Source organism: Orycteropus afer, unplaced genomic scaffold (assembly GCF_000298275.1).
Source record: "Orycteropus afer afer isolate SDZICR_OR568_19922 unplaced genomic scaffold, OryAfe1.0 scaffold00455, whole genome shotgun sequence".
Taxonomy (NCBI): domain Eukaryota; kingdom Metazoa; phylum Chordata; class Mammalia; order Tubulidentata; family Orycteropodidae; genus Orycteropus; species Orycteropus afer.
In genome coordinates, this window is record NW_006922042.1 from 1,699,458 (window position 1) to 1,711,351 (window position 11,894).

The 11,894-nt window shown below is 36.7% G+C and overlaps 1 protein-coding gene across 1 annotated transcript; it reads left to right on the forward strand.

Moving 5' to 3' along the window:
• The first annotated feature begins 386 nt into the window (after positions 1–386).
• LOC103208586 (olfactory receptor 56) lies at positions 387–1,334 on the forward strand. The gene has a single exon (XM_007954280.1). The coding sequence runs from the start codon at positions 387–389 to the stop codon at positions 1,332–1,334; it is 948 nt and encodes a 315-aa protein (XP_007952471.1).
• Positions 1,335–11,894: the final 10,560 nt, after the last annotated feature.

Consider the following 11,894-nt stretch of genomic DNA (forward strand, 5'->3'; position numbering starts at 1 on the left):
CTGATCCAATTGTATTCTCAAGACTATTTATATTTTATTGGAAACATAAAACAACTGTTTCCACCCTTGATATGGAGAAACACGACTATTGATATACATTTTAATTCTGTAAGCTAGCAGATATCCTATCCCCTGTGTCATGGGAAGCTGAAAAAGTGTCCTATTCTATGTCCTTAAGCTTATGTTGCTGATGTCTGATAAGGTACAAAGAAAATCACTATCTGAAGAGGTAGAATGCAGGAGTAAGTAAATATATGTGAGTTATTTCAAGAATTTTTTTTTTTTTTTTTTTTTTTTTTGACATCTAGTCCCTTACTAGGTCCTGCTGAATTTTTTTTTTTTTTTTTTTTTTAACATATTCTCAGGTGGCCAGGAAGAATTGAGCCATGGAGACCTGGATGAACCGACCATCCACAGATGACTTTATCCTCTTGGGCATCTTTTCCTACCATGCAACTGATTTTGTTCTTTTCTCTACCATTATGATGGTCTTCACAGTGGCCCTCTGTGGGAATGTACTACTCATCTCCCTCATCTACATAGATCCTCAGCTTCATACACCCATGTACTTCTTCCTCAGTCAGCTTTCCCTCATGGATCTCATGCTGGTATGTAACATTGTGCCAAAAATGGCAGTGAACTTCCTGTCTGGCAGGAAGTCCATCTCCTTTGTGGGTTGTGGCATACAAATTGGCTTTTTTGTTTCTCTTGTGGGTTCCGAGGGACTCTTGCTGGGACTTATGGCTTATGACCGCTATGTGGCCATTAACCATCCACTTCACTATCCCATTCTCATGAGTCCAAGGGTCTGTCTCCAGATTGCTGGAGGATCCTGGGCCTTTGGCATACTAGATGGAGTGATCCAGATGGTGGCAGCCATGACCTTCCCCTACTGTGGCTCCAGGAACGTAGACCACTTCTTCTGTGAGGTGGAAGCTTTATTGAAACTGGCCTGTGCAGACACTTCCCTTTTCGAGAACCTGCTATTTGCTTGTTGTGTCTTCATGCTCCTCCTTCCTTTTTCCATCATCGTGACCTCCTATGCTCGCATTCTGGCTGCTGTGCTCCACATGCGCTCTGCTCAGGCCCGTAAAAAGGCTCTGGCCACCTGTTCCTCCCACTTGACAGCTGTCTCCCTCTTCTATGGGGCAGCCATGATTATCTACCTGAGGCCTAAGGGCTACCGGACCCCTAGCCATGACAAGGTGGTTTCTGTCTTCTACACAGTTCTTACTCCTATGCTCAACCCCCTAATTTATAGCTTGAGGAACCGAGAGGTGATGGGGGCACTGAGGAAGGGACTGGACCATTGTAGGTTTGTCATCCAGCATTGAAGTTCAGTATATCTGGTGCTTGATTCTGCCATGTTTTGGCTGTATACCATTGGTATATCACTCACTCTTTGTCAGTGTCTGTTTCCTCATCAATAAATGAGAATCATGACCCTTGTTCTACCTCATGAGGATGTTGTGGGGGTTGTTGCTTGTAAATCTAAAGCCCCATACAGAAGCAAAATATACTATTATTGTCATCACTGATTTTTAGTAAAGTTCTTAAACTAAATTCACTCCTTAATTCTTCTGTAATAGCAATCTTTTACTGAGTACTTACTAAGTCCTGGTCACTGTCCTATTTCTTTATATATCTTCTATATTATTTAATTGATGACTCAAAGTAATAAACATGGATATCGTAAATAGAAATGTTCTAGTTTGCAAAAGTCAAGTCTCTAGGTTGTTCTTAGATAGTTCCTAGCCTTATCTAATGTTCCATAGAAGCTTTACAATGCCTCTTTAAGGAACAAAGTATATCTCTACTGTTTGGAAGTTCTCTCTGCAGGCGTAATGCCTTGTATTTTTGTGTATTACTAGTCCCTGGCTCTGTGCTCTATAAAACTGTTATTGACTGCTCAATAAAACCTTATAGAATGAATGAAAGAAGAGAGCATTAAATGAGGTAATATGTATAAAAGCAGTTTGTAAAGCATTAGTCATAGGCCCAATTTTCTGTGACAGCTGAGAATCAATTCAGTACTTCACATGTGCAACTGAAATTATATATATTTTGCAGAATGAATATCAGAACAGAAATGAACACAATATTTGAGCCCTTATTTAAAATATATGTTAGTTAGAGTCTAGTCAGGAATAACACTATATCAATTATTTTAGTAGAGAAAATTAATATAAAGAATCTTATATCAGGTATTGGAGAAGTGAAATGACAAATCAAGAACACTAAGATTTACAGAAGGAAAAACTACAGTAAGAAGAGATAGTACTCTCTAGACCTGACAGATCAAAGGGAGAGGGTTAGGATTATTAAAACCTGGAATCTTGAAGGCAGAACACATGAGTGGTAGGCACAGCCCCACTGGTATTTATACCTCAGAAGCATTTGTATAGAGGTGACACCCAGACCTTTGAAAAGATTGCCTTGCCCTGACTTGTGGTGATACCTCCAGAACTCAGAGGAAGACGAGGAACTTGCAAAGTTGGAGCCTAGCCTCCTGAGAAGTGACTGCTATGTGGTTGGTTCAAGCACCTCAGTGGTTCAGAGGAGGGTCCCTGGTCTCATCCCAGACCTCTGAGGAATGATGCTAGTCAGTTGGTGCTTTTTTCTCTGAAGGACAGGATGAATCTGGTTCTGGGAGTGTGAAAATTAAGCCTGCAAAGTGGAACCAGCTGCCAGAATGAAGAAACATTGTCACAATTATATTGATAGGAACAACAGGAAATCATGAAGGAATTAGTTTCGTTCCCCCTTTTTCTGGCATACAGTCTCCTCTGTTCCCCTATTGGCAGATCCTGGTGTGAAGGAACCCTGGTGATACAATGGTAAAGTGTTCAGCTGCTAGGTTAGAACCCACCAGCTGCTCCACAGACGAAAGATGTAGCAGTCTGCTTCTGTAAATATTTACAGCCTTGGAAATCTTATAGGGCAATTCTACTCTGTCCTATAGGGTCACTATGAGTTGGAATTGACTCTATGGCAATAGGTTTGGTGTGAAGCTAAGCAGTCCTGGTGGTGCAGTGGTTAAGAGCTTGGTTGGTAATAGAAAAGTGAGTGCTTTGATATCACAAGCTGCCCCAAAGGAGAAAGATGTGGCTGTCTGCTTCTGTAGATTACAATGTTAGAAACTCTCTGGGGCAGCTCTACTCTGTCCTACAGAGTCATTGTGAGTGGAATTGACTTTATGGCAATGGGTTTTTTAGTGTGAAACTTGATAACCAAGAAGCTCCAACATCACACATTAGAACATATTAAGTATTGATTTGGAGCTAGGCAACAGCTTAACAATTGGCATAGTCCATCCTTTGGGCTACACAACATCCATCCATACAGTTTTACTTACACTTTGACATTCATAAAAACACACACAAAAAGCAAAAAGCTTTTGCTTAATAGAGTATATTTGTCCTTCATAAATATGATATTCATTCATGTGCAAGGTTAATTATACCTAAAATTCAGTCAGCATCTCATCTGAATATTAATTACCAACAATAATCAGAGAGAGAATAAGAGATATACACACACATATACATACCAATGCATCAACATAACAATTGTTTATGAGGCTATAATGGATATTTATAATTTCCTTCTTCCACTTCTCATTACCAATTTCCTTTGCCTTCAGCTAGAATCTTGTCTATTAGGGATTACTTACTTGCTCATGTAATCAACACCTCCATTTCAAAAACTCCTAATTCTCAATGGTATTACTTTTGCTTGTTTGCTGTACTTTTCCATTATTTTTTACTGTTGCACATGGAAGTGCTAATAGGTGTCCCAGGGAATTTCTTGTTTAGGAAAACAGAATGACAAATAGAAGAGGAATGGCATGGCATTCATCCTCAAAAAAAAACATTTCAAGATCTATTCTGATGGGAATTCTGGCAAGATGGTGGAATAGGCAGATAAGCTACACAGACCCTCTACAACAAATAAATGAGAAACCAATAGTAACAAATACAAAAGGTAACCCTGGAACCCTAAGCTTTGAAGGAAAGGATAAAGAAATGGATTAAATACCAACTAGCAGAAAAACCTGAATGAAAACAGTGAAAAAGGAGATAAACAGAGCTGCAGACTGTCAACTCTCCTGATATAACATGGCCAATTTGAATATTTATAAGGGGCATTTAGTTCAGGCAGAAACGTAAGAATCAACTCTGGTTGTTAAGGACTGGATGGGCAACTGCACTAGTGGTTGACAATTGAAAGGAACACAGTGAATAAGGAGACAAACAGAGCTGTGGACTGTTGGCTGTCCTGAGGGTGCAGCCATTTTGAATATTTGCAAGCCGTTTTCTGATCTGATCAGGAACCTAAGAATGGGCTCCATTTGCTAAGGGCAGCATGGGCAACTGCACTGGAGGCTGACCACTAGAAAGGTGTAATATTCCTCTTGTTACTCTTGTACCTCACACCTTCTTGGTGAACAGATGTATGGCCATCCCCCACTTCCACACATGTTCTGGACCAGCAAGAATTTCATCCCAGTCTGTGTGCTCTGGCAGAACCCAGGTGCCCTTCCGCCTCCTCCTACCCCTTGGCAGTTTTCTTTTTTAAATTATTCTTTCTTTTCTTTTCTTTATTCTTTTTTCTGTCCCACCCACCTTTTTGTTTTCCTTTATCTTTTCCCTTTTCCTGGTTCCCTTAGTTTTTCTTTCTTTTCTTTTTTTGGTTCTTTCCATACTGTTTTTCTTTTTGTGTTTTTCTCATTTACTCTGTATTCTTTTTCCTTTGCTCTATTCTCATATTTCCCCTAATGAGATACTTTGGTTTTAAATTTTAAAAAATTTTCTCTTTGTCTTTCTTTTATCATTTTAATTTTTTTCAATTATTGAATTTTCTTTTTTGCAATTGTTGCTGTCTGTTTATGCAGTTTGTGCTTTTTGTTTTTTTCTCTCTCTCCCTGGTGTTTTTTTGTTTTGTTTTTTGTCTAACCTTGTGGGAGACAGCAACAGTGCCCACATGACCCAACTACATCCAAACCTCCTGTAGCCCCACCCAGTGGATGGAGGTCACCACTTGCTTCTGCACCAATTATTCAACAACAGACAGAGGCTAATGCTAGTCCAACTCACCCTCATCTGCTCTTCATGAACAACTAATAAATATCTGTGTACACACACTCATTCTCTATCACATCCACCAGGAGATAGGTACTGAGTTCCTAAATGCTGCCAATGAATGAATAGAGGAGCACAGTAGTTCTGCTCACTCACATATATCAAAAGTAAAAAAAAAAAAAAATAAAATAAACCATTGGCAAATCACACCAACATACAAGCACCAATTAAGCATGAATACAATGGCATCACAATGTCTCAGAGACAACTGATCAGCCCAGTCCACACAAAAAAGCAAGATATGAGTAGTGCAAACAATGACCAGGATACAGACCAAGAAAATGTAACTGAGTAAGAAGCAGCATTGGAACTACCAGATAAGGAATTCAAAAGAATTATATTTAGGTACCTTCAATTGAGAGACAGATCAAGGAAAACACTGACAAAATTAAGGAAAACACAGACAAAAACTCTAGAACAATTTAAGAAAACAATTCAAGAACAAACTGACAAAATAAATGAAAAATTAGAAGCCATACTAAAACAACAAATAGGAATCCAGAGGATAAACACTAAGATTTCAGAAATAGATAGTATACAGAATGGGCAAAGGAATAGAATTGATTGAACGGAAGACAGATTTAGTGAGATTGAATACAAATACCTCAATGCTACTTTGTTAAGGGATCAATCAGGAAAAAAAGATCAAAACAAAATGAAGAAAGCCTAAGATCCTTGTGGAAATAATATATGTGTAATCAGAATTCCAGAACAGGAAGAGACTAATAAAGCCACAGAGAAATTTGTCAAAGATTGGTGGGAAAAGAAGTTCTCTAATATGATGAAAGATGAGAAGATATCCATTCAAGAAGTACAACAAACCCCAAACAGGATATATCTCAAAGGAAAATCACCGAGACATAAAATAATCAGTCACCAAAACCGATGACAAAGAACAAATACTGAAAACAGCATGACACAAGCAAAAAGTTGCCTACAAAGTGCAACCAATAAGACTAAGTTGTCATTTCTCTGCAGAAACCATGCATGCCAGAAGGCAATGGGATGATATATATAAAACCCTGAAAGAAAATATTTGCCAACCAACAATTATGTACCAAGCAAAATTGTCCCTCAAATATGATGATGAAATTAGGACATTTCCAGATAAACAGAAATTATGGGAATTTGTTAAAACCAAATACATACATCTCTCTTTCTCTCTCTCTCTTTCTGTATCTATATAACTCACAGCCATCAAATTGATTCCTACTCATAGTGACCTCCATTGGGTTTCCGAGGCAGTAAATCTTTGTGGAAGTAGATTGTCCATCTTCCTTCCGTGGAGTGGCTGATGAGTTTGAACCATCAACCTTCTGGTTAGTAGTAAAATGCCTTAGGCACTATGCCACCAGAGCTCCTTAACTAGCCTTATAAGAGGTGATATATAGAGTCCTTTGGACAGAGAACCAACCACAGCAGACAACAACTGATGATTAACACTCATGATGATGTAACCCAGAAACCAACATGCTTATAGCAGTATCCAAAGTAAAACAAGCTTACAAGACTATAAACAGGGAATCAGAGATATCAGTTGGTAAATGAGGACTAGTACAAACCAAAAAGAGGGTATAAATAGTGTAGGTAAGAACTTCCAAATGGAGAGGAAGTCAAGAAAATTTTGAAATAGATTTTTCTAAACTTGGGAAGAAAATTATAAATCACAGGGGAACCTAAAAGAAAAATAATAAAACTTCACATCAAAATAAAAAAGAAGACAAACACAAATATTTAGGAAGTACTAAAACAATACCAACTAGGAAAATGATAAAAAAAAAAAAATCATAAACAAAATGAGCTCAGCACAGAAAATTATATGAAATAAATCAACACCATGAAAAAACACACACAAAAAATGATAGCAATAAATTCATCCTTGTCAATAATTACAGTGAATGTAAATGAATTAGATGCACCACTGAACAGATGAAGAGTTGCAGACTGGATAAGAAAATATGACTCATCAATATGATGTCTGCAAGAGACTCACCTACAAAAATGGACTAAAAATCAAAGGTTGTAAAAAGATATATCAAGCAAATGGCAATCAAAAAAGACCAGGAGTGGCAATATTTATTTCCGATAAAATAAACTTTAAGACAAGAACTACTGTAAGAGACAAGGAAGGGCATTATAGAATGATTAAAGGATCAATTGAACAAGTGGATTTAACTATGATAAATATCTACACACACAATGAAAGGGACCCAAAATACATAAATCAGACTTTAACAGAATTGCAAAGACAAATAGATGACTCCAGAGTAATAGCAGGAAACTTTAATATAACACTTTCAATGAAAGATAGAACAACTAGAAACTCAAGAAAGACACTGAACTAAGCAGTACAATCAACAACTTCACCTTAAAATCATCTGCAAGCACTTCACCTAACAAATACATGATATACATCCTTTTCCAGCTCACATGGAACATTCTCCAGGATAGACCATATGTTAGGCCACAAAGAAAGCCTCAACAAATGTGAAAACATTAAAATACGTCAAAGCATAATGCTCAGATCATAATTCTATGAAGTCAGAAATCAACAATAGAAAGATCAATGGAAAAAGAACAAACGTAGAAACAGAATAACATCCTCCTTAAAAATTACTGGGTAAAGAAGAAATAAAAAACGAAGTGGAAAAAAAAAAAATTCCTTGAATCAAAGGAGAATGAAAATACAACATACCAAAATCTTTGGTACACAGTAAAAGCAGTCATCAGATGGAAATTTATAGCAATAAATGAACACATAAAAAAGAAGAAAGAGCAAAAATCAACACTTTTACCCAATACCTACAACAGTTAGTAAAAGAGTAGAGAAAAACAAAAAACAAACAAAGAAAAAAACCTACAGTCACCAGATGAAAAGAAATAATATAGATTTGTGCAGAAGTAAATGAAACAGAAAATAGAGGGACAATTGGAAAAATTAACAAGGTTAGAAGTTGGGTCTTTGAAAGGATTAATAAAAATTGATAAGCCACTAGCAAACTTAACAAAGGAAAAGGAGAAAATGCAAATAACAAGAATAAGAAATTATATGGGTGATGTCACAACAGAAATTAAAAGGATAATAGAATATTATGAAGAACTGTACTCCAACAAATGTGAAAGCCTAGAAGAAATGGGCAGATTTCTGGAAACATAATACCTACCTAAACTAACAGACTGAGGTAGAAAGTTTGAACAAACCCATAGCAAAATACATTAAACAAGTCATAAAACAACTACTGACAATAAAAGCCCTGGCCCAGATGGCTTCACTGGAGAATTCTTTCAAGCATTCAGAGAACAGCTGACACCAATTCTACTCAAACTATTCCAGAACATAGAAAAAGATAGAATACTCTCAAATTCATTTTATGAAGTAAGCATTATGCTGATACCAAAATCAGGCAAAGATACCACTAAAAAGGAAAACTATAGGCCAATATCCCTCATGAATATAGGGATATATAGAAAAATCTTCAACAAAATCCTTGCTAACAGAATCCAACACTAGATAAAAAAATAATAGGCAACAAACACATAGAATTCATACCAGCTATGCAAGGATGGTTTAACATTAGAAAAACAATCAATATAATCCATCATATAAATAAAATAAAGGATAAGAACCAAATGATCATATCAATCAGCACAGGAAAAGCATTTGATAAAATCCAGCACCCATTCCTGATAAAAACTCTCAGCAAAGAGAGATTCCTCAACATAATAAAGGGAGTATATGCAAAACTAACAGCCAACATTATTCTCGATGGATAAAGATGGAAAGCATTTCCCCTGTGAATGGGATCCAGAAAAGGATGACCTCTATCACCATTTCTATTCAACATTGTATTGGAAGTTCTAGCCTGGGCCGTAAGGCCAGAAAGAGAAATAAAAAGCATTCAAATTGGCAAAGAAGAAGTAAAACTATCTCTATTTGTAGATGATATGATCCTATACATAGAAAATCCGAGAGACTCAGTAAGAAAACTACTGGAACTGATTAAAAGATTCAGCAAAGAAGCAGGATACAAGATCAACATACAAAAATCAGTTGTGTCAACAAAGAAATCTCTGAAAAGGAAATAAGGAAATCAATACCATTTACAATAGCTACCAAACAGATAAACTACTTGGGAATAAATCTTACCAGGGACACAAAAGGTCTATCCAAAGAAAACTACAAAACAATAGTACAAGAAACTCTAAGCAATCTACATAAATGGAAGAACATTCCCTGCTCATGGATAGAAAGAGTGCAAATGTCAGTACAACCCAAAGCCTGATATAAATCCTGATACAGAGTCTTTAAGGACATGGAAAAAACCAATCACTAATTTTATATGGAAAAGGAAGAGAGCTTGAATAACTAAACTGCTACTGAAGAAGAAAGTAGGTGGACACATATTCCCTGATCTCAAATCATGGTAGTCAAAACAACCGGTATTGGTACAACAACAGATATATAGACCAGTGCTACTGAACTGAGAATCCAGAAATGGATCCATCCATCTATGGACAACCGATCTTTGAAAAAGCGTTGAAACCCAATAAATGGGAAGAGATAGTCTTTTTAACCAAAGCAAAACTTCATGTCCCTTTGCAGAAAAATAAAACAAGATCTCTATCTCACACTGTTCACAAAAACTGATTTAAGACAGATTAAAGACCTAAATGTAAAACCTCAAGCTATAAAGTTCATCATAGAAAAATACGGATAAACTTAGTGGTCCTAATTTATGACATAAATAGACTATCAAACCTAACAAGAAATGCACAAACAGCAGAAGATAAACTAGATGACTGTGACCTTCTAAAAATTACATTCTTATGCACATCAAAAGACTTCTCTAAAAGAGTCAAAAGTGAGTGTACAGATTGGGAAACAATATTTGGCAATGATACACCTAACAAGGGATTCATCTCTATAATTTATAGGAAATTTCACAATTTAAATAAAAAAGTCAAACAATCCAATTCAAAAATTGGTAGAGGAAATGAACAGACACTTCATCAAAGAAGATATTCAGGTGGGCAAAAAACATCTGAAGAAATGCTCATGATCATTAGGCATTGTTGTTACTGTTAGGTGCCGTCTAGTGGGTTCCAACTCACAGTGACCCTATGTACAACAGAATGAAACTCTGGCTAGTCCTGCACTATCCTTATAATCCTCGCTATGCTTGAACCCATAGAGGTAGGCACTGTGTCAATACATCTTATTGAGGATCTTTCCCTTTTTCATTGACCCTCTACTTTACCAATAAGCAACATCATTAGAAATGGAGAAAAGATTGAAGTTGTCAGGCATTTTATTTTACTTGGATTCACAATGAATACCCATGGAAACAGCAGTCAAGAAATCAGATGTGGTATTGCAATGGCCAAATCTGCTGCAAGAGAACTAACTCTTTAAAGTGATAAGGAGCAAAGATGTTACTTTGAAGACTAAGGCATGCCTAATCCAAGCCATGGTATTTTCAATTGCCTCATATGCATGTGAAAGCTGGACAATGCATAAGAAAAACTGAAGAGTTGATGCCATTGAATTGTGGTGTGGGTAAAGAATATTGAAAATAGCATGAACTGCCAGAAAAACAAACGAATTTGTCCTGGAAGAAATGCAGCCAGATTATTCCTTCTAAGTGAGAATGGCCAGACTTCGTCTCACCTACTTTGGTCATGTTGTCAGAACAGACCAGTCCCTGGAGAAGGATATTATGCTCATTAAAACAATAGAAGTTGTTATTGTTAGGTGTCATTGAGTTGGCTCTGACTCAGACCGACCCCATGTACAAGAGAACGAAACACTGCCCCATCCTGCACCAGACTCACAATCCTTGCTATACCTCAGCCCATTATTGCAGCCACTGTGTCAACCTATCTGGTAAAGGATCTTCCCCTTTTTTGCTGACTCTCTACTTTACCAAGCATGATATCCTTCCAAGTTTTCTGGCATACACAAGTAAGTGCCTCCAGTACAGCATCTGTTTGTTGAAATATCTCAATAGGTATTCTGTCAATTCCTGGAGCCTAGTTTTTGCCAACTCCTTCAGTGTGGCTTGGATTTCTTCCTTCAACACTATTGGTGCTTGATCATATGCCACCTCCTGAAATAGATGAACATTGACCAATTCTTTTTGCTACAGTGACTGTGTATTCCTTCCATCTTCTTTTGATGTTTCCTGCATCATTCAATATTTTGCCCATAGAATCTATCAATATTGGAACTCGAGGCTTGAATTTTTTTCTTTAATTCTTTCAGCTTGAGAAATGCCAAGCACATTCTTCCCTTTTGTTTTTCTAACTAAATGTCTTTGCACATTTCATTATAATAATTGACTTTGTCTTCTCAAACTTCTCTTTGAAATTTGTTCAGCTTTTTTATCTTGTCATTTCTTTCATTTGCTTTAGTTACTCTCCATTCAAAAGCAAGTTTCAGAGTCTCTTCAGATATCCATTTTGGTCTTCTCTTCCTTTCCTGTCTTTTTTTTTTTTTTTGAGTTTTCTATAAATTCTAGAGATAAGTTCCTTGTCAGATATGTCATTGCTGAATAATCTTTCCCAATCTGTAGGTTCTGTTTTGGCTCTTTTGGAGAAGTCTTTGGAAGCACATAAAAATAAATTTTTAGAAGGTCCCATTCATCTAGTTTCTCTTCTGCTGTTTGTGTATTTTGGGTTATGCTTGATAGTCTATTTATGCCATATATTGTTGTTGTTGTTGTTATGTGCCATCGAGTTGTACCCAACTCACAG